The 23,875-nt window shown below is 39.7% G+C and overlaps 2 protein-coding genes across 2 annotated transcripts in view; one reads left to right on the plus strand and one right to left on the minus strand.

Annotated features, from left to right (window-relative positions):
- MAN1A2 (mannosidase alpha class 1A member 2) overlaps nucleotides 1–23,875 on the plus strand; it is a 37,068-nt gene that overhangs the window by 10,113 nt on the left and 3,080 nt on the right. Inside the window, exons 3-12 of the mRNA XM_080987138.1 lie at nucleotides 945–1,041; nucleotides 9,401–9,519; nucleotides 13,494–13,574; nucleotides 14,591–14,685; nucleotides 15,071–15,194; nucleotides 15,515–15,608; nucleotides 18,334–18,449; nucleotides 20,472–20,691; nucleotides 22,211–22,383; nucleotides 23,364–23,479. Of these exons, the coding sequence (XP_080843264.1) occupies nucleotides 945–1,041; nucleotides 9,401–9,519; nucleotides 13,494–13,574; nucleotides 14,591–14,685; nucleotides 15,071–15,194; nucleotides 15,515–15,608; nucleotides 18,334–18,449; nucleotides 20,472–20,691; nucleotides 22,211–22,383; nucleotides 23,364–23,479 (1,235 nt within the window). The remainder of the gene's footprint in view (nucleotides 1–944; nucleotides 1,042–9,400; nucleotides 9,520–13,493; nucleotides 13,575–14,590; nucleotides 14,686–15,070; nucleotides 15,195–15,514; nucleotides 15,609–18,333; nucleotides 18,450–20,471; nucleotides 20,692–22,210; nucleotides 22,384–23,363; nucleotides 23,480–23,875) is intronic.
- On the minus strand, nucleotides 2,526–5,719 carry LOC308466417 (signal peptide peptidase-like 2B). Its single transcript, XM_080987164.1, has 2 exons — nucleotides 5,563–5,719; nucleotides 2,526–4,296 (listed from the first exon to the last, which is right to left on the minus strand). The coding sequence occupies exons 1-2, from the start codon at nucleotides 5,575–5,577 to the stop codon at nucleotides 2,683–2,685; spliced, it is 1,629 nt and encodes a 542-aa protein (XP_080843290.1). The 5' UTR covers nucleotides 5,578–5,719; the 3' UTR covers nucleotides 2,526–2,682.

Here is a 23,875-nt window from a genome sequence, read left to right on the forward strand (position 1 = left end):
TGCAAATCAATGGAGACACTGCTGCTTTGACTCACAGAGGCAGCAGGAAGCATTGAGAGGCAGGTGGCTGGCTGGCTGGTGATTAGGGATACCAGGCATACAATTTCATTTTGTGAGTATGTTGCTTTGTTCAAATTTGAGTCAGAGTCAGAGAGAAAATGCTATGCTACTCTGAGAAATAATGAGAGGCAAATTAGGAATATGTGTTTTGAAAAAAAGGTAATAAAAGAAAGACGTTGGAACCATATTTAGAAATGCATTTCAACAGTGATTCTCATGAATGTGTTGGCCTTTGCAAGTTGATTAGCTTCTTCTACTTAACCTGTTTGATTTATTGGCAGGGGATGCAGGGTTGCAATAGATTGGCAGTTCAAATCTACATGATGGGGTGAGCTCCCATTACTTTGTCTCATCTCCTGCCAACCTAGCAGTTTGAAAGCATACCAGCATGAGTAGGTAAATAGGTTTCACTGCGGTGGGAAGGTAAACGGCGTTTCCGTGCACTCTGGCTTCTGTCAGTGTTCCATTGCGCCAAAAGTAGTTTAGTCATGTTGGTCACATGACCCGGAAAAGCTGTCTGCGGACAAACGCCGGCTCCCTCAGTCAGATGAGCGCTACACCCCATAGTCAAATTCATCTGGACTTAATTGTCCAGGGGTCCTTTATATTTTGAAACCTTTACCTTTTGATTTATTGGATTAGCTTCCTCTTACATTAATCACTGCTAGTCTTCCATCGCTTTACAGAAGCAGTTACTTACTTTGACAGCACAGAATATTTTGCAAGAATTGAATCTGAAACATTTACAGATATATTTCAGTTGAAATTACAGTTGTACTCTGTTGCTTACCTTTGTTTATATATAGAGAGAATCTGTGTCTGAAACAAATATTTTAGTTGAATGGTTAATTTGTGTTAATTTTTATTTGTTTTCCATTCCTTAGATGATGAAACATGCCTGGGATAATTACCGGCAATATGGATGGGGACATAATGAACTGAAACCCATTGCTAGGAAAGGACATTCCACCAACATATTTGGTAAGTTGTCGTTCTAAAAAACTCATTTTGAAAATTCCACATAAAATACATTGCTTATCCTGTTGTGTCATTGGAATTTGAAAAAGTTAACGAAAGAGAACTGTTAACCCACTTAAGAGATTGCATGTGTAATCCTGTAGATAACCACCCAAGAATAGCAATTACAATTAAGTGCAATCCTGTTTTATTCTTGAATTTTATTGTGCAAATGCATCAGTGCATGTCTGACTTCTTATGATAATGAATGTTCTAAATTTTCTGCTAGTCATTGCAAACACAAAATTTGTACAACAGGTTTTTTTTGTATAACACAGACTTTTGTCGTTCTGATAGTTGGCTCTTTGAATTAACATTCTGCAAACAAATCTGTTTCATGGTTACATTTGATGAAATGCACTCAGATTTTTGTGTGGCAAGCTGCTGTGTGTGCATGTGCTATGCCACCATATATATTTATGTATGAAGTCCTGCTGGGGCATTTGTGTGTATGAGAGAGAGGGAAGAGCTGGCATGATGACTTCACTTGATCTTCAGTCTTTGCCCTTGCTTACTTCATCTAGAGACGTGTTCTGCACAACTTTTGAGATCTCTTCCATGTTGCCTGGATTTGCAGCTTGATAGCAATGGTAGACTACATAGGCTTCTTAAACTATTGGACAAACTCTGAAGATAATAAAAACAGGGATACTATGGGGATGATAATAAAAAGCCTGTTGTACAGGGTTGACATGTAGAATATATATATAAAGCTCTTTAAATGCCTTAAGTTGTGGTGCATATGCTAAGATTTCTGCAGTCACAATGCAGTTAAAAATTGTACCTCTCTGTTCCCACTATGCCTGCAAGAGGAGAGGACTTAAGTCACTCAGTGAGGTTCTTTTTCAAAAACAGGGACATACTAGGACCAAAAATCCTATAGTTTAAGAGAAAAGTTAAGATGTTTACTTACCTTATTCATCAAAAAACCAGAAATAATAAATAACTCAAGCTCTGTCCCATATAAGCAACAAGTACAGCCTACAGTTTGGCATTCTACAGTGGTACCTCGGGTTAAGAACTTAATTCGTTCTGGAGGTACGTTCTTAACCTGAAACTGTTCTTAACCTGAAGCACCACTTTAGCTAATGGGGCCTCCCGCTGCCGCTGCACTGCCACTGCGCGATTTCTGTTCTCATCCTGAAGCAAAGTTCTTAACCCGGGGTACTATTTCTGGGTTAGCGGAGTTTGTAACCTGAAGCGTCTGTAACCTGAAGTGTCTGTAACCCGAGGTACCACTGTACTCGCTTACAAAAGTCTCCATATACCTGTGTTTTTCCTTGAGCTTTCACCCTCGATCCTCTTCCTCTGTAAGTTGGGAGAATGCTATGGGGGCAATGACTAGATAGGTGCACATCCTGGGTTCTGTTTCTTGGTCACGTTAGGGCCTGACAGGGTTAAGAGGGATAGATGAGAACAGTGCATTTTAATTTATTGAATTTCACAGCAAGAGTGACAGAGTAGCTTTATTTCCAAATGTGGTTTAATGGACCTGTATTTCTTCAACCTGAAGTGCCCTGTTTGTCTCACAAAATGTTCCAGTGGCATATATATGTGAGGTGTTTTCCCCTCCCTTTTCCTCACAGAATGTGGTCTCTGTGCTTCTCAAGCCTCTTTGTTTTCGTAGCCCTCATGTGGAGCATCTTCTTCTCTCTGACTTAGAATGCAGTTAGTCATCTCATCTCTTAGTGTGTCCAGGTCAGATAACTCTTCTGTGGATATGCTGGAACTAGTCATATCTTCCTTGAGGAATGTGATGTTGGAGATTTGTTTTCCTTCTTGTTGACAGAGTTGTCCCTCTAAATGTTTTAATGTATCTGGGTGCTTGATGTCTTTTTGTGAAGAAGGTTTAGACAGGTCTTCTGCAGAGACAACACCTGTCCAAAAAAGGATGAACTCTTTGCGAGAAGCAGCAACAGCCATAGTAGTAGTGAGTATACAGGGCACCAGGTATAGGAGAGTTGACTGACTTGTCTGTAAGAATGTTGCTACAACAAAGGTCACCATAAGACCATAGCTATAAGCTAGAGTAGAAGCTAGAAAATAGATCCCCGAGGAGTTGACTTGAGCATCAAATCTGTGGCAGTAGGCTACCAGGAAACCAGGAAGTATAATATCTCCAAGGCCTATGGCAGTAAAAGAACTGTCATCAAAAATGGATGTTGAGGGTAATATTGGTACTTTCAACAGAAAGGGGATCTCTTCAGAGTCTGGTGTCCCATAAGCTGTCACATCCGTGATGCTTTTTCCAGCTTTGGTTAGGAAAGGAGTGACGAACAGACAGAGTACGTCATAAAACAAATGAGCGAACAGAAACAAGCTACAGTTCTTTAAGGTGGGCATGTGAACTGTTCTCAGAATGTAAATGCCAATAGAGATTCCTAGAACATCTTGCAAAACCCAGCCCCACTCATTCTCATTTCTGAAGATGACCCAAAGTGCACTGATGGCTATACACAGGACAGTTAGAAGCAATGTTCTGATCTCTAGACCTTTGTGAAAAAATGGGAGATGGATTACACGTTTTCCAAATGGAAGCTTGCTTACAAATGGAGCTAAGCAACCATGTAGACTGAAAGATGCGTATAGACAGAAAATGCCAATCATTGCATGTACCAGGTAATCATAGAAATAGTACAGAGCAAGTAGCATGAAGGTGGCCATTACTGTGCAAGTACATGTGAAGTAGGCATTGGTGTCAATTGTTATCTCACCAAAATCATCGTCTTCCGTTTGGAATCGGCTTTCAATATATTGTTGCTTTCTTCTCTCTGTTCTGCCTGCCCAGTAGCTTCCCATGGTGACTATGAACATTGACATCAGATAAATGACCCCAGTTTTGTGTAGCAAGTCCCTGATCAAGTTCTTAAACAATAAATAGAGAATGTCCACATCTTGGAGAAGAATTCCTGATATTGTGACCTCCTCACAGTGACCCCAGTTATATCTGGATCTCCGGTTTTTCACGAGATAGGGAGCATCTCCACCAAGAGTCAGCAGCCCCTGGGTTTGGTTAATTTGATGGAGTCGGGCACTCTCAAAGAGATTGCAGTTGCCCTCCCTTACAGATGCAATTCGTGTGCTGAATCCACCACCATCATTGTCTTCCTCCCCAAAGAACGAAGGTGGGCAACACATGGCTGAGTAACTGATGTTCTGAGTTCCGAGCGCAGGGTGAAGCCAGCGATTTTTGTTACCCTCTTGACGTGATTTCATCCACTGTGAAGGGAAAAGGAAGCAGTAATCTCCTCCTTTCTCTGGGCTGATACGGATGACCCCAGGGTTCTGAGCAAGCACAGGTGGAATAAGGAGCAGGAACAAGCTGGCTAGAAACAGAAACATCCTTCTTGGCAGTTTCCCTTAATCTTTACTAGGAACTGTAACCGCAGGCTGCTTCTTTCTCTTCTTGTAAAAGAGATTTTGTCCCTTTCCCCCCTTTAATTCAAAGCTTAGGCCCCTGGGACCCAAGCTCTGCTTGCTACATGGTAAGCTGTTCCTGACAGCCTTACCCCCACATCATGGATATAACCCCAACCTTGTTTGTTACATAATAAGCCCAGCTTCCTATCCATGGAGACAAACCCCACCCCTGTCTGCTGCATTGCATCTTCTCTAATAAGTATTTGTTTCTTGCTTTTGCACAAGTTTATCAGTAGGGCTGTTTGTCACAAATTGAGCCTAATTTTCTCTTCAACCATAGATAAGGATCCAGAATTACAAACTGGAAATCAAATTTTATTACTGCTTTTATGATTTAATAGCTTAAACTGGTGACTGTCAGAAGAAGGTGTGATGTGAACATTTTAGTTCATAAAGATGACTGTCCTCTAAAAATTTGAAGTATAGGAGATAGTCATTACAGGCTGCATAGCTACACAATAGGAATCAAGAGAAACTAGGGACTCTTTATGTTAGCAAAGGTGGACATTAATTTTAGGTTGTGTGCTAGGTAAAAAGTCAATGCTGTAGAAGCCCAATTGGGTAGAATCATAGAATTGTAGAGTTGGAAGGGATCCCAAGGGTCATCTAGTCCAACTCCCTGCAATGTGGGAATCTTTTGCCCAAGGTGAGGCTCAAACTCACAAACATGAGATTAAGCGTCCCATGCTCTACTGGTGGAAAGAATCTTCCCCACTTCAAGGATGTAAGATCCTCTAGCTCTAATTTAGGATCTCACAGCTGAATGGCTATATTTTCTAATTCAGACAAAAAGTAGAGGTAGCCATGTTGGCCCATAATAAAAATTCCTAAATCTGTACTAGGGCAGTAGTTTTATTAGGCTAAATAGAATAACATAAAATAGCGTGCAAGCTTTTGGGTTCACCAGAACTCTTCATCAGACTAGATGGTAAATGGAACATCTGGTCACAATCTTCTACCTAGTACACCATCTAAAATTAAATTTAGTCTTCTAATATAAACACTGCCTAGTTTTACTGTTTTCTGCCTACCAAGGTGCCTGTATATTTCACTTAAGGAACAGACCTGGTTCACGAGCATCTTTTGAGGCTCTAGAGATGGGGGTCAGCCCTTGTTTTTCTTCTTGTTAACAGTACGCCTTGGTGCTACCTGCATAGCACCTAAAGAGCCTCCTTTGATTGTATACTGCCTCTCTAGCATTGCCCCCCCCCCCCACTGTCAACAATTCACTACTCAGTTGCCTGTGGTGATTAAGAATTGTCCCCTGGCAACCACTCAAGACTCCATTCTCCTATGAAGCCTACCCCTCTAAGATTAGATTGGAAATAGGCAGTCCCACATGCCATGCAGTCTCCAGAATTTTAACTCAAGAGTCTCTCACTTCTGAAATGGGAAAAGGAATGGACCAGAATACTGCCCGTGAAATAATACATAGCCTTACTCTAAGGAGGGCTGCAATTCTGTAATCTGTACATTAGCCTTTCATTGCCTGCCTTCGTATTTTGTTAAATATTTTTTTCCTCTTTGTCCTATTTCTACTGGTTTTTGTCAGTCAGTTTTTTCTACCTGGAATGGCCCCACCACACCCCAGTAACCTAAGGGGGGCAGGCTGTTAAATTACATTTGTATCCATGTTGTAATGACAAAGTTAAATCACCAAGCTGTAATCACTACATCAGCAGGGGCTACACATTATGGCTGGGGAAGGCAGCTAAGCATTAATTTTGACTACACAGCTGTGTAGTCCTACCATGCTATTGAAACAGTATTATATGCATTTGTCAACACAATTACTGTTAAGTTACCGTTAAGTTCACTTAGCTCAGTGGTGCTTACTTCTGAATAGAGATGTGCAGCACTGCACTTTCACTCTACATGCAGGTTGATGAAAACCTGGAAGCTATTGTTTACTTTAAACTTGTGATTCCCACCCCCAGCTTTTTACATTTTCTCCCTTCTTCCAGTTTTTTGGGACACCTACCACCCTTATGTACATGGTAAATAAGCTCAAACAACATTTATGTTGCTTTTTTTTTACTACAAACATTTAAATGAAGGAAAATATGGGTTTGTCCAGTAAGATGCCCATTTTAATTTTCTGCCTTAAGAAATTTTACTAACAGTTGAATGAAGAATGACCAGTTTTTTTTTGTTCGTTTTTTGTCTGTGGCACCTTGAAAGCTAAACCTTTTGGTAGCATGATCACAACTTACTTGACTTGGAGCAGTAGCCATGGAGTGCAAAGGGAAGGGCTGAATTTTGGCACTGAATTTAGGAGGCTGCTGCTGCTAAGGCAAGGTTATGAGTGAACTTTAGCACTGGAACTTTTTAGTGCTGGCTGGCTTAGTGATAAGACTGGATATTATATACTGCTAGGGTTACCATGAAGTTTTGGCTTGGGGTTGTAGAAGGGATTGTCACTTTCTACTCATCTGCCACTTGCTGAATTTCCCCTTGCAGATTTGCTTAGTATCAGGTGGCACTTCAGTCAGTCAGAAAAATAGAACCAGCTCTGCTTGACCAATCAGAAAAAAGTTAAATATTCCTACCGGCTTCAAGAGAAACAGATGCATCCATGAAGAAGACTTGCTATGCAATGATGGGTGCCAGAAGGAGCAGAAAGTGGGGATAGAGAGGTTTCTGGGAGGTGGGGCAAGGGAATGAGAGAGAAAGTGTGGGTGCCTTGGTTCTGTGAGCTTGCTGTTACCCATGAATAGCTGCCTGTCCTTACAGGCAGGAGAACTTTCCCAGGGAATTTCCCCTTCTACCTGCCAAGTGATTCTTCTGGTATCAGCCTGAGCACAGGAATTTCTTTGGCGACTCAAAGGAACAGAGATTCAAGTTCAAAGCTTTACTTACACAACAGAACACTCTAAAATACACCATGCACGAGGAATAATTCCTATAAAACATTTATATAGCAATAAACAAATGAACACAGCAGATTAACATTTTTTTTTTAAAGAAAAAAGCACTGAGTATATCATTCAGTCTAGTTTGTTGACATACAGTTACATTGGGTGATTTTGTTGACACTGATGCTGCTGCAGGTCCAAGCGAACATTCCCATGGGCCCAAACAGTATTTTTGGTGGTTCCTCTCCCTTTGGGGAGGGCATTAAGTTCAGCCCTAGTCATGCCATATTTGTTTCAAACTGGTTCTACTACATTGGCCTAAAATAGCTGTTCATTCAACTTTACTATTGTTTACGCTCGACCATACTCCATATATATTGCTATGAGCAGGTCGTCTTGTAGTTTATTGTGAGTTAACATTCTTAGGGAAAATCCCTTTAATTCCCATTTAACTTCCCTTGTTTTTGTAATGTCAGATGAACAAGCCATTCAGTAGGGCATAGTATACACAACAAACAATGCCAAACATCTGAAGTAGCTCCTTTCAGGTTGATCTGCCTAGCTGTTAAAATCAGCACAAAAGGTGACCCAGCCTAGGGCCATTCAGTGAAAGATAGACTATTAGCACAAATAATCAATAAATAAAAGCATAAAATTAAAATAGTAGACCTCTGAAATGTTACTCCTGGGGGGAATGTGTCTCTTTGTTTGGGGGGGGGGGGTTCCCCACCCTAGAGAGATTGGCTCAGCTTCCGTGTCTTGAATTTGAGATAATAGTAAAATTTAAAAGCTGCTGATATTTTTAGATTTCTTTTATTTATTAAGGGCAACTATCACATTCAGTTAGCAGATTAGAGGGCGTCTAGTTGTCCGGAGTGCCAAATCTCCATAAGGTTCCCCCATCCCACCCTGCCGCTTTGCAAAAGCTTCAATGTCAGGAGCATGTACATATTTTGTGTGTGAGAGTGAGATAGAAATCTTATGCAGTCTGGTACATATTTTCTGTACCTGTTTGTTCCCTAATTCCAGTAAGAAGTGGAGAATTCATTGGCAGGCACCTGATTCTGTTGTTTTAGTTTTATATATATATATATATGTGTGTGTGTGTGTGTGTGTGTGTGTTATTTCATTAAAAAATATCAAGGTGGTTTACAACAAAAAATACATAAAAAACCAGTTTGGAAATGAAACAAAGCCACCTAAAAATAACGTAGCGGTTTCAACATGTATACTACGCAGAAGTATATCTGTTTGCAAATTGAAAAGCCAAAAGTATTGCAACAAGGATCTGTGAGTTTTCGGAGGAAATCTGTCAGCGAAGTCTATGGTTGAGAACAGTTGTTACATGGAACGTTAGGGTGTCATTTTTTATAAGGAAAGAAAAAAGGATGGGTGGATGGATGGAGAGGGAATTGACCTTCTCAGGCCCCTAACAGCAGCTCATAGTGCCTTCAGCACTGTTCTCTAACCCAGTGCCCTCCAAATGCTATGCAGTACAACTCCCATAATCTCTGACCATTGTCCATACCAACTGGGACTGACGTGAGTGGTAGTCCAAAAAAATCTGGAGTGCACCAGTTTGGGGAAGGCTGACCTAGAGGTAGGATTAGACTGGGGTAACACATTTGTTCAAGGATGTTTCAAGAAAATGGAAATTGAAAGAGGTACTCTTCCATTCTTCAGCCTGCTCCTTGACACATTTCCCACCTTTTAGCAAAGGAGAGGCAGATGCAAATGTGATACAGAAATAACATTGAAGGAATAATGTTCTTAAAGGCGTGACAATTCACTCTTCTTCTTCTTTTTGTTGAAGTTGTTTTTCCCACATGTCCCACATGTTTTTTTAAATCTTTATTCATGCATTCAACAAATCTTTATATACTGCTTGATTGTAACTAGAACCTCTAACAATTTGTTTGATTCATACTTGGAGAAATTGATTTATTTATAAAGGATAGTTCCAGGTCACAAATAAATAATGGCTACACTGAAGGGGAAGATCATAAGTAAAACATTTAGTTATAATGGAAATTCTGGGTTTTCTGTAGGAAATTCACAGCTGGGTGCCACTATAGTAGATGCATTGGATACCCTCTACATTATGGGCCTTCATGATGAATTCAAAGAAGGGCAGGAGTGGATTGACAATCACCTTGATTTCAGTGTGGTAAGTTGAACTTTGTGTATGTTGTCCGATTTCTTCCTATCTGGAGAAACATAGAATCATATAACTGTAGAGTTGGAAGGGCAGGAAACTTCTTAGCTTGATCAAACTTCAAATACTATTCTTCTTTCTAAAATGAAGCCTGAAAAAGAGCTGATTAGTGTCTTTTGATGACTCACAAACACTGTGTGTAAATTTAAAAACAAAATGGAAGGACCTTTCAACCTTTCCTCACAGGACTTGGTCTCCAGGCTTATCTAAGACATGTTGCTTTAATTAGCTGTCCCCCTTCCCTCAAGGGGGAAAAGGAAATTCTGGATGTAATGGTGGATTTCTGTTCTTCACATGGTAGAAGCCCACCTCCTGCTTTTCTTGTCTTTCTACATCCTTGGTGCCATACTTTCTTCACTGCAGCCTGTGGGAGACAGAGAAGTTTTTCTTCTTCCATGTTAGGTTTCTTGGTCCCAAGCTTTTCCTAACAAAACAAAACTGAATTCTCTTGCTTTGATGCTTCTAGTTCTTTTGACTAATAGCAGAGTAGCTTTTTCAGTTCCACACGATGTCAGGAGCATGAGGGGGAAAGGTCATTCTTCCTCTCTTTTAATAACAGAGAATGTGTTTTCCTGGTCCCAGAGGAGGAGCTTTCTCCCAGCCTAGCTGCCCTCCTTTCTTTTAGGAAAAGAAATCCAGTGTCTTCAAAGGAAATTTGGGACCTACAACACTAGCAATCACATTTCTATGAAAGAGAGAACACAGCAGGATGCTGGTTTGATGTTCAGCCCCCAAAAGAGACATGAGTAGCTTTTGTGGATGTAACCTCAGAGCCTCTCAAAAATTATAGAGAATTATTGGAGAACAGATGAGGTGCCTGTGGACTGGAGGTGGGCAAATTTTGTCCCTATCTTCTAAAGGGGGAAAAAGAGAAGACCTAGGTAACTACTGATGAGTTTGACATCAATACCAGTAAAGGTCCTGGAGCAGATAATTAAACAGTCGTTTTGTGAGCACCTAGAAAAGGATGCCGTGATGACTAAGATGCAGCATGGGTTTCTCAGAAACAAGTCATGCCAGATGAATCACCTATTGTTTTTGGATGCAGGTACAAGCTTGGTAGATCAGGGGAATTATGGAAAGGTAGTGTATCTTGATTTCAGTAAGACTTTTAACAAAGTCCCCCATAACATTCTGGTAAAATGTGGACTGGACAAGGTAACTGTTAGGTGGATTTGTAGCTGGTTGACTGCCCAAACCCATAGAGCGCTCACTAACAATTCCTCACTATCCTAGAAAAAAGTGACAAGTGAGGTGGCACAGGGGTCTGTCCTGCGTCCAATGTTGTTCAGCATCTTTATGGATCAAGGGAATGCTCATCTAATTTGCAGATGACACCAAAATGAGAGGGAATAGGCAATGCTGGTCAAGACTGAGTTGGGATTCAAGATGACCTTAACAGATTGGGAAACATTGCCCACACTCATAAAATGAATTTCAGCAGGACGAAGGTGTAGCTGTAGACTTAGGCAGGAAGAACTAGCTGCACAAATATAAGACTGGAGTACAGTGTCCAGTTCTGGGCACCACAATTTAAGAAGGATATTGACAAGCTGGAATGTGCGCAGAGGGAAGGTGACCAATGTGATAAAAAGACTGAAAACCAAGCCTTATAAGGAACGGTTGAGGAATATGGGTATGTTTGGCCTGGTAAAGAGCATTGTCAACATGGAAGATGGAGCAAGCCAGTGTGGTGTAGTGGTTAAGAGCGGTAGTCTCGCAATCTGGTGAACCGGGTTCGCGTCTCCGCTCCTCCACATGCAGCTGCTGGGTGACCTTGGGCCAGTCACACTTCTTTGATGTCTCTCAGCCCCACTCACCTCACAGAGTGTTTGTTGTGGGGGAGGAAGGGAAAGGAGAATGTTAGCTGCTTTGAGACTCCTGAAGGGGAGTGAAAGGCGGGATATCAAATCCAAACTCTTCCTCTTCCTCCTCCAGAGACTAGAGCCCGAACTAATGGATTTAAGTTACAAGAAAGGAGATTCTGACTGAGCATCAGAAATAACTTTCTGACAGTAAAAGCTGTTCAATAGTGCAACAGATTCCCACGAGAGGTGGTGGATTCTCTTTACTTGGAGGCTTTTAAGCAAATGTTGGGTGGCCATCTGTCATGTATAGATTCCTGCATGGCAATGGGTTGGACTAGAATGATGACCCTCAGGGTCCTTTCCAACTCTGCAGTTCTGTGTTTCTATAAAAGCTCATCAATCAGAAACTGAATGACCAGCTAGTTAGTTCCTTTATTTTTTTGATCTCTTGATTAAGAGACTGTGATTTTGAATACTTGGGGCATGGAAAACAAAGTGAGAAAGGATTTTGCTCACATCAGCTCTCTTGCATCTTGGCGGTTAAACTTTCCACAGAAAGTCAGATGTTATATCTTATGAAGAAGATTATATCCCTTGTATGCTAATGGAAGATTTCAGTTAGCCATTGCTTTCAGGTTGTGAAATGTTTCTAAAATGCAATTTGTTGTTTTTCCCTATAATAGATAGTTGGATCTCTTGAAAGCTTTCCTGAATGGAGCTTTATGTACCACAGTTATGAATCCAACAAATTGTACTGATATGACTATAAGAGTTTTATCTCTTATGTAAAAAGGTCATTTTTCACCAAAATAAAAACACACGATGGCAGCAGTTCATGACTCCTGTTAGCTTCCTCTTAACAATACACCACTGTTCCTGCAACTTGCACACATCTCTTTTGCCACCTTGCTATTCTCACAAGAGGGTGTGGGAGCCGAATTGTACAGAAAGTTAAAATCAATTCATAATAAAGTATGGACGTTTAATGTATATGTGAAACAACACATTCGCACACATTCTTGGTGTGAAAGGGCTCCTTAGCCAGAAAAATATACTGTTAATTTGCATAGGAAGTAACACTAACTCCAAAACCTGTTCTGTTAAATGAGTTTATATCTCCAAAGAAACATTTACAGGAATTCATTATTTATTTATTTTAAAAAAATACTGATTTTCCAAATTTATAACAAATGTAACAAACAAGAAAAACATTACAATATAGAGAAAACAAACAAACAAACAAACAAACAAATATCCTAACTGTTATAATCCCACTTTTGTTACCATTGTTGGATGACTTCCTCAGATCCCCCTAGCTGAGTTTCCATGTAACTCATTGTAGCAGTTTTCCAGTACTATTTTCATATAAAATTTACTTGTTCAATTAACATCTTTATTTCTTTTCATATTGACTTCTATCCATGTTATACAACTTCACATATTTAAATCCTAGGCCAATCTGTTACTCACAAGTAGTTCTATTTAAGTTATCTTAACATATTTAACTAAATAATCCTTAAATTTCTTCCATTCCTCTTGGTACTCCTCCTCCTTCTGGTCACGGACTTCCGGTCAGGTTGGCTAACTCCAAAAAGTCCATCATCTTCATCTGCCATTCCTCCACTGTTGGTACTTCATGTAATTTCCAATTTTTGGCTAGCAAAACTCTAGCTGCAGTTGTGGCATACAAAAACAATCTGACATATTTTTTGGGCAGTTCCAAACCTATTATTCCAAGTAGAAAGGTTTCTGGTTTCTTAATAAATGTATATTTCAACATTTTTTTCCAATTCATTATAAATATTTTCCCAGAAGTCTTTCACCTTGAGACACATACACCACATATGGTAAAAGGCACCTTATTTTTCTTTACATTTCCAACATAAATTGTCACTCTTTGCTAGTTTTACAGGGGTTAAGTACCATCTATACATCATTTTCATAACGTTTTCCTTTAACAGGAATTCATTATTTAAAGCAAGAGGTGCCACCCTAGGAACCTTCAGAAAGAAGGATAGGATACATAGTTAATAAAAAAATAAATTCACTGTAATAATTTGTGATAAATCTACATACTCTATACTAATATCTAGCTTATATCTCTTTTTCTGTCTCAAGAATTCAGAGGTATCTGTCTTTGAAGTCAACATCCGCTTCATTGGTGGCTTGCTTGCAGCCTATTACCTTTCAGGTCAGGAGGTAAGTGAATTATACTATAATCATGGAAATATGTGCAACTTTTACATAGTTTTCTTAAAAGGGAACAAAGGCTTGTTTTCTTGCTGCTTCAAAGGCCTCACTAATAGGTAAGTAACCACAAACTCATAGCTGTAATCAGGAGTGATATGAATTTCAAAATTCAGTACAAATGCAGAAAATTCAAAATGCTGGGCATTGGCCACAGAATCTGTTTTCATTTTATTAAAAAGAGACATTAAAATGAAATATCTGGAGCCAAAAGAGATGGGGGGGTTGCTTTAGTACTGTGGAAACTCATTTCTCCCCAGCAAACTAATAAAATATGTGTGAGGTAATTTAAGTTGTATATTCAGTTTGCAGAATTTGGCACAAAATTTGCCAATAATTATACAGGAATGAGCATTTGTCACCCTGTCTGAAATCAGTTGTCAAAATTTGAGGTCTTAGTTTATGGTTTGCAGCAAGGTTTTAACTGCAGCCTGTGAAACAGATCATGAAAGATCTGTATTGGGTACCATTCTGTATCTGGAGGATCACTTGCTGCCATATGAACTTGCCCATATCTCATTAAGATCTTATCTTGAGAGGTGCTCTGGATGCTCCCAACCTCAGAGATCCCAGATGCGTTACATGGAGCAGGGCCTTTTCTGTGGTGGCACTCAGATTATGGAGAACTTGTTAGGGAACCTGCAATGCTGTCTTTTAGGTGTTAGCTAAAACTTTTTTAAAAAAATTGCCCTAGCCTTTCCCAATATTTAATTTTTGTATATAATTTGTTATCATTTGTATTCATGTTTTTACTAACTATTGAATATGTTTTGTTGTGGTGGTTTTAATTGTTTGTTATGAGCCATTTGGAGCCAATATCAGAATTAGAATGGGATAGAAAAGAGTTAAAATAACCCAACCTGCACTTTTCTATTCTTACTTGCATAAGGACTTACTTCTAAGATGATATGTATAAGATTACACAGAAAAAAATGGAGAAGTGCTCAACTTTCTTTCTTGTGTTACAGGTTTTTAAGTTAAAAGCGGTCCAACTTGCAGGAAAACTTATTCCTGCCTTCAATACACCCACAGGGATTCCTTGGGCAATGGTGAATTTGAAAAGGTACGAGATTTGAGGCAAGAGGAAGACTGGAAATCAGGAATAGCAAAAACCTATGTTTGGCCACTGATAGCAGGATGTCTCAATGCCCGCTAAGGGATTTTTCTGCACAATTAAATACCTGTATGTGGTGTCTTTGGAGTCTGATGTTAACTGTGGTATCATGTTGAGTAGTTGTCAAGTTTGGGGGTGATCCTTTCACTGTTGGTTCTTGAATTGTTTCAAGGACACTTTTTTCCTTTGGCTTGTGCTTATCTTCCCCAGTACTCTGTTGCTGATTGGTCTTTGCTTTAACAGAAATAGATAAATTGCTAAATCTCTTCCTATATAGAACAATAGCAGTACCAAATATTTGTATACATTTACCCTTTAATCTTTCTCTTGCCAGTGGTGTAGGTCGCAACTGGGGCTGGGCGTCTGCTGGCAGCAGTATCCTATCTGAGTTTGGCACCCTTCACATGGAATTTGTACACCTGAGCTACTTGACTGGCAACCCTGTCTACTATGATAAGGTTAGTTTTGTGCTCTTTCTGGTGGAATAAGAAGTTTGTCGATATTTATTGACAGTGACTATAAATAATGTCCTTGTTTTTATTATGTATTCTGTGTTTTTATATTGTGCTTTTATGTTGTGAACTGCCCTGAGACCTGCAGGTACTAATTTTAATAATCATAATAATATGGAAATAATGCATATATTAAAAGCATAAACTGCTTAGTTCTTCAAAATTTGTTAGGGCACCAATTTAAACTTGTTTAATTGATGGAAGAGGATTTGATTTACATTCTATATTGAGACTAAGCTGTGATTATGATTTTTTTTTTCATTTAGGTCATGCATATTCGTAAGCTACTTCAAAAAATGGACCGCCCTAATGGGCTTTATCCAAACTACTTGAATCCAAGGACTGGGCGCTGGGGGCAGCGTGAGTACTTCCTCCACATTTATGTCAAATTCGATTATAACTATCTATCCATGCACACATATAAGCGCACATTCACACATAGGCACATTCTTAGACCCGTTTCAGACATCACAGCCCAGACCATGGTTTAGCGTTTGGGAACAAGTTTCATACTCACATGGTCCATCCTCCTCTTTCATGTTCTGGTTTCTTGTATCATGTCCTGGCTAATAGTAATAATAGTTCTGCCTCCTTCATTGCACAATTGCATCAAGCTTTGATTTGGGGAGTTTGACTTCAGTAACTTCCAGGATGATTTATCTATGCTGCACAATGCAAGCTTCATTTATTAGTTTATGTAGTTCACAGCTGCTTCAAAGTATCATATCCCAGCAGCAAGTCCATTAACTAAGTTTTAGTAGTTCTTAGTTTTCCAAAGGAATTTCTAAAACACCCATGGAAGTAGAAGGCAAGGAGTCTACAGCCTTGCTGCATCCTCTGAAATTTTCTTTAACTTTGGCTTGATACCATACAGTGGCTTGAACATCTGATGTGGTGCTGCAAACAATGTCCTTACAAGTGAGTCTAAACCAGGGGTCAGCAAACTTTTTCAGCAGGGAGCCGGTCCACTGTCCCTCAGACCTTGTGGGGGGCCGGACTATATTTTTTTTTGGGGGGGGGGGAGAATGAAGAAGAATGAATTCCTATGCCCCATACATAACCCAGAGATGCATTTTAAATAAAAGGAAACATTCTACTCATGTAAAAACACGCTGATTCCTGGATCGTCAGATTTAGAAGGTGATTGGACTGGATCCAGCCCCCGGGCCTTAGTTTGCCTACCCATGGTCTAAACAATTGCCAAGATGGGAGGACCCCCCCCCCAAAAAAAATAACCTCAGCCTTTCCTGACAAGCTGTGCTGAGCACTGTGATATTTTATGCACCTGCCATGCCTCTGGGTAAGTCAGCCTGCTGTTTAACCATTTGTGAGACTGCATAGAAATCACAAAGAGGAAAAACTGGTTTACTTACTTCTTTCCAGAGGGGCAGCTGGATTACAACAAAGGGTCTTGTGACGCCTTTAATGTATGGTATCATGGCATATGCTTTTGTGGGCTTGAGTTCATTTGTTTATACGTGTGAAGTGTTTTTCTCGATTTCATACCTGCAGCTGAAGATTGCAGGTTGCTTACCTGTGACTACAGTTCTTTGGTCATCTGTGCAGTCACATAGCCTACCTCCACCTGCACTCCGGATGCTGCTGTTCTCCTGCTCTTGTTCTGCACTTCCTTATATAGATGCTGCAGTGGTCCGAAAGCAACTGAGCAGGAAAGTGCGAGCCAGGCTCCTAGAGCATGTGCTCTGAGGATGGGAGTGGGTTTCCTGCCAGAATGTCTGTTGAACTCTAGAAAATTCTGAACATAGGTCAGTGCAAGGATAGAACCCATATGTGTGGCTGCACAGATAACCACCTGAAAAAACCAGTCACTGGTAAGCAACTTTTCTTTTGCCATGAGGTACATGCAGGGTTTTGGTTTTTTAGCAGAAACTCAGGGTAACTGAGTTCCCTTACTCTTTTTAAATTAAATACTTATTTTTTTGTCTGGGGGAGCTGGAACAGATAAACACCCAATGCCTGAGCCAAAAATCCACCTATATTTGTAATCAATAAAGTTGTGGCCATTTCTAACACAGATCATTGTCGGCTTGATTTTATTAATCACATATTACATTTAGCCACTTCCCCAGGGGAGTGGGGCTGTGGTGGCACTGCGACTGGGTCCGCAATAAATTATGTGGTGAGTTCTCTCACCGTTTTTTCCAGAAAAAAAGCACTGGGTACACGTTCTGCATGTGGGGGTAGTTACTTTCTTCAAATCTGTCAGTCTGGTGGCTTAGTTCACTTTAAAAAGTCTTAAGGTTTTAAAAGATTTCCTTGATGGCAAAAGTTGGCTTGAAAAGAGACCAGCTTTATTCTGCTGTCCCCAGCACACAAACCTCTGAAGAGATCAGAAAAGATTAGTTATCTTAACTTACTCAAGAGAGAACATTAAGCAGTAACATGATCACAGTCCTGGAGAGCTTTCAGGCCAGATATTGTGGCCAAGTAGATAAGCTAAGAGCCAGTTTGCATATACACTGAGTCAGATTATTGATCCACTTGTCCAATACTGTGTTTTCTGACAGGAATCCAAGGTCTAAGGCAGCTTCCCTGCCTGCCCCACTCAACCTTACTGCGTAAATTGAATGGGAACAGTCAACTAATATAATTTTAATATGGAATGAAATGAAAAGCCCACTTTGCTGTTCCGTGATTGGCACGTTATGTGACATGCTTCTCAAGTTTCCCAATATGTAGTCGTGTGTTCGATCATGGGTCTGGGATTAGGCATTTAAGTTCTTGTGTCAAAAATTCAAAACGTTGCAAAGCTAATCAGTGATGGGAAAAGGAATTCATTTTCCATGTCAGTGGTGTAAGATGAATTGTGATGCAAAATAAGTTATTTTTAGTATACCAAATTCTTAAACCACAGATTGATGGAGACGATTTTTAAAACAGTTGCTTTTCCAGACTTAAGGGTTATTTCCAGCTAGGTTTTACAAAATCAGTCATGTGCATTCATTTCACTGAATCTACTTTGAGTATGAGTAATATTGGATATAACTCTATGGAGTTTGCCCTGGCAAATCTAGGTAGTCCTTCGCACACCAAATTTTACCCTCTTTCTCCTTCTTTGTTGCAGATCACACTTCCATGGGTGGATTGGGAGACAGTTTCTACGAGTACTTGCTGAAAGCATGGTTGATGTCAGATAAGATGGACATGGAGGCAAGGAAAATGTATGATGATGCTATTGAGGTGATTATAGTGCATTGATTTCCCCCACTTCCCCACATACACAATGAGAATGTCAATTTTAAAAATGTTTCTCCCCTTAAAATGCAAATGATTATTTTGTTTCTAACTCTTTTTAGGGCAGCTAGGTATACAATATGTACAGATATACCATCTTGATTCAGTTCTGAAGCTGGAGTTATAAAACTGTGGCACTCCCCATTTTGACAGTTTGCTAGCTGCATATTGTGGACTAACAGGCTTTTGATAACCCTAACCCACCGCACCACTCGAACCTGTTTTTGCAGACTCAGGCAGGCAACAAAAGCAGGTTTATTAAGCACTTGGCTGTAGCCAGAATTCTGCATTTGGTAGACCAGAAGTTGTGCAGACCTGCAGTAAGCACCATATTTACACAACTGTGTAAATGCTGTGAAAACTTAAGAACTGGATTGTGATTCCTCACCCTGAATTGTTTCAGCAGTATTGTAACTGAAAAAATACTGGTTGACGTTCTGGATCAGACTTCCCGGACTTGTCCTCCACATGTTGCATGTGAGCAAAATATTGCAGTTCTTTAGTTTCCTACCATCACTGCAGTGTCAGAGTAGCTGTTGAACTGGAAATCTCTGAAAAGTGTCATTTGCAAATATTCGCATTAAAAGTTGACAGAAGGAAACGCGAGCCTTTACTGAGCACTGCTTCCTTCTACTATGACTAATTAAAAACAACAACCCCACTACTGGCAGAATCTGCCCCCACCTTTACATTGTAAGTAAAACACAGACCTGCTTCCAGAACTTCAACATCCACATGGAAATGCCCTCCCAGCTTAAGAGTTTTATGAATTTTGTGAGCAGGGAACTGTTCTTGAGCCAAGACTTTCAACCAACCACTTGCTCAAATAGGTTACCTTTTCTTAGTGAAGTTCCTGATTCTGGTACCCTACCTTTAATTCTAAGTAGGTTTCATGAATATGCTTGCTTTTAAAAGAGAGAATACCACCCACTGGTCTATGTTGCTTTTTGTGTACGTAAAAATCAGTGGTCTTGTAAATAGCAATGGAAAGTTCTCTCTCTCTCTCTCTCTCTCTCTCTCTCTCTCTCTCGGCGTATGGATTTGCACTCTTCCCAGTAAATGTCCAATAATCCTTATTTGTTGAATTTCCCTTGAAGTAAGAAGCCAGGAAAGTTTTTAAGGAGAGGTCGAACCGTCATCTGTCATGTATGATCTAGTTGAGATTCCCCTTTAACGCTACAGTTCTGTGATTCTATTATTCTAAGCTGGAGTTTGTCTTACAGCAGCTTGTACGCTACTCCAAATCCCATGTAATGTGCAAGGGACTCATGTCAGTATTTGTGATGGTGTTTCCGTGTGCTGCTCTGGTTTCGCCAGAAGTGGCTTAGTCATGCTGGCCACACGACCCAGAAAAACTGTCTGCGAACAAATGTCGGCTCCCTCGGCCAGTAAAGCGAGATGAGCGCTGCAACCCCAGAGTCGTTCGCAACTGGACTTAACTGTCAGGGGTCCTTTACCTTTACCTTTTATTTACATGCACCCCTCTGAAAAACAAACCCACACCCCCAGTGTAATAGCACTGTCTCTGGAGAAGAGGGGAGGAGAATAAAAGTGTGACTCGCTAAGCTATGCCTCTGCTCTTCTCCTCACCCCCACCTCTAGTTTTGTGGGAAATGATTATGCAGGATAAATGCTTAACTCCCATCATGCACGACAGAGCAGGAACTAGGTAACTTTTTTCTACTCTCTCTCTCTCTCTCTCTCTCTCTCTCTCTCTCCCCCTTAACAAAGAGGTAAGTAGCTACTTAACTCCTGTCCTGTTGAGGATTCCCATCCTGTAAGTTTATCATTGTTATTCATTGGTACCCAACTATGTGGTTCTTTGGGTGTTTTGCAGGAGAGAAAAGACTTGCTTGGATACACACGTGTGTGTGTGTTAAAATTAATGCAAAGCATAAAGGATGCACTTGGAATAGTGAATATTTTGAATATTTGAAATAACTAAAGCTTTTCTGTTTCTTCTTATAGGCCATAGAGAAGCATCTTATCAGAAAGTCCAATGGAGGCCTAACTTTTATTGGAGAGTGGAAAAATGGGCACCTTGAGAGAAAAATGGGCCATCTCACATGTTTTGCTGGAGGATTGTTTGCTCTTGGAGCAGATGGTTCCCGAGATGATAAGGCTGGACACTACCTGCAGCTTGGAGCAGAAATTGCACATACGTGTCATGAATCATATGACAGGACAAGTAGGTATCCTTTCCTGTCTTAAGTTCTGGGTGGCTTTTTTCCTTAATACTTGCTAATGGTAATGTGGCTGAATTTGGAGCAATTTTGAAAGTACTGTACATGAAAATGGGGAGAAAATATACTGTGTAAGAGATTATTATTTTTAGCTCATGCCCTTTGAGTTTGAATGGTGAATGTTCATTTAATGACGTGTGCATTTAAACTTTGTTTTGCCAAGAGAGAAAGCTGCATAAAAGCACTATCCGTTCTTAGTAGTCATGAATTGTGTGAAAAGCTAGAAAAGGAGGTTATTAAATTGCACAATAAAATCTGGTAACAGTGCAAACCAGTAGGAGTATTCTTACTGTTAGTTTCAAACAATTTAACTGGATGAGGAACATAAAACTATATGCCACACATCTTTGTAAGTTGAGAAATTATCTATATTTGAGTTCATTTTAACTGTATTTTTATTGAAGCTAGTAGCAAAACCTAGATTATCCAAAATTGTGTTTTGCATTTACCATGCCTAGGAAAAAATGAAGCCTGCATCTCCTGGAGTCCAACACTTGTTATGACTTGCTCATAATTACAGTACATAACACTCTGCCATTTATCCTCAGAAATAAAATATATTTTTGCCATAGTTATCTCTATGAGCAGCCTTTAATAACTTGATCTACTTAGTAGATTTCATGATTCAGTTTAAGAGCTATAAATGTCAGTTTCATAATTTTGCAGTAACCTCAAATTTCCTTTTTACACCAGGTTTAAAACAAGCTTCTTGAGTAGTGAATTCTGTATTCTTAGTAAAGGAATCATATAGTTATTCAATGTATTCAGTATTAATTCTACAACTGTGTGCACATTCATTATTCTTTCAGTAGGTTTTAGAGTGTTCTCACACTACAAAAGGCCTGGACAAATTTCTAAGAACTGTTCCAAGTGCTAATAAGCAAAGTACCTGTGAGCGTTAAAAACAAACATAATGTATGTTATTAGCATATTTGATATAGAATTTCCATAAAAAGTTATTATTTTTCATTCTTTTTGTTAAGTTTTCTTACTTGCTAAACACATACAATAAAGTAATCAAAATAATAAAATGACAACAACAACAACAAACACCAAAAACCCCCCAGGAAACATACATACAACCATAAATCCATAAGTTCTTACACATGGACTTATGTCACCATATTCTTTATTCCCAATTCCTTTTCTTCTCTGACAGACTTCCATCTTCCTCAAAGCGGGTCTGTTTTATCTATTTGTTAAACTGCTTCTTTTATCATTTCATCATTTCTGCTGTTTTCCACATACTATACTTATAATCCATATTATGGTTGGTGGAAATAAATCAAAGCAAATCCAGGTTTTGACTTGGGGGCACTTTTTTTAAAGTAATCTCTACAAATTTCTCATTCCTTTTGGAACTTTTGGTTGGGCTGTCTCCTAATTTTCTCTGTCATTTTTGCCAGTTTCCACAAATAATTAAACCATTAAATGTTTCTCCCCCTCCGCCTCTTTCCTCTGCAGCATTAAAACTGGGCCCTGAAGCTTTCAAATTTGATGGTGGCGTGGAGGCAGTAGCAGTACGGCAAAATGAAAAATACTACATTTTAAGACCAGAGGTGATAGAGACGTATTGGTATATGTGGCGATTCACACATGATCCGAAATACAGGCAGTGGGGCTGGGAGGCAGCACAGGTAACAACAGAAAGCTTTTCTGTGTGGAAGTCAAAATGTTTACTGGCAGCCTCTCACTGATGAAGTGTGAGGAATATTGTGTTGCTGCATAGTTGTTTGTTTCACAAGCGGAGACATAAATGCACATATAGGAGAAATGACAAATAGCAGTAAATAGAAACATATATCCAAGCATATAGAAGAACAACCTTTGTTGAAGCAGAACCAGCGTGGCTTCCGTAAGGGCAAGTCCTGTCTCATGAACCCATTGGAGTTCTTTGAGAGTGTCAACAACCATATGGCTGTTTTATTGGCTGGTTTTTTTGTAAATGCTAAACAATGAAGACAGAAGGCAGCACATGAGACCAGTATTTGTTTCTCTTTTGTCTCCCTCTGTACCCGCCCCCACCAAAGCCCCTAGAAAATTGGGTTGGGCTCTCCTGAACAGTGTGGGTTGCAGTGGGAAGAGACAACAGAAGCACCTTGCATGAGACATCTTCACGTTGCATGCTTTATGCAACAAAGCTTTGAGTAGTATTGTGGGGCAATCAAATGTAGTAGCATAAATGAAGTACTAGTGAAATAATTAAGAGGAGCAAGAGTCGTCTCATAACTTGCAGTGAATATTTCTGCTTACCTTATTATGTTGTTGCTGATTTTAAAAACAGTCCTCTACAAAAAAAAATTAACAGGAGTTTGGGAATTCCATATTTTTAATGTCCTGCAAGAACAGATTAAATGCAAGAACAGATTAATGGACATTTTGACTATAATATTTCACATATTGTTTTCCCGCATACAACTCCCTCAGCTACCAAATTGTTCTCTTTTTTGTCTTAACTGTGAATACCCAGTGTTAGGTCTTGTTTGTCCCTTGCTGTCTTCATCACTATATGGTTAGGTAGGATTCCACTGTTTCGCAACGGAATGTGTTAACTAGATGCAGCAGTGAAAAAGTGTCTAGTAGAACACTCATTCTGTTTCCCCCACGCCCCATATAGGCCATTGACAAGTACTGCCGAGTGAGTGGTGGATTTTCTGGGGTCAAGGATGTCTACTCTTCAGCTCCTACATATGATGATGTGCAGCAAAGCTTCTTCCTTGCTGAAACACTAAAGTAAGCAGATTTTTCTTCTGGAAAATTTTCTTGGAATTGTGGTGGTCCTAAGAGGCTACTCAGCGCTTATAGAATTGTTGCCTATTTCATTATTGTTTTCTTAGGTAAATTGCATTTTTTTTGTAAATCACACTGGAATCTATTTTGATGAATGGCAATATAAATGTTTTAAATCAATGTAACAAATTGGAGTCAACAAATGAGCTGTTGTTGGGATGAATGGCAGAGGTACACCCACCAGAATGTAAGATGTAAGCACAAAGACCACCACAGTGTACCTAAACATGTAATAGAAAGGGTATCAAAATACATAATAAGTATTAGTGACAAGACAAATGTGGTGTTTCTGTGATCCTGAAGGTTTGCAATATTGACCTTGTTACTAATTATCATTTA

This window comes from Podarcis pityusensis (genome assembly GCF_964106645.2).
Source record: "Podarcis pityusensis genome assembly, chromosome: 17".
NCBI lineage: Eukaryota > Metazoa > Chordata > Lepidosauria > Squamata > Lacertidae > Podarcis > Podarcis pityusensis.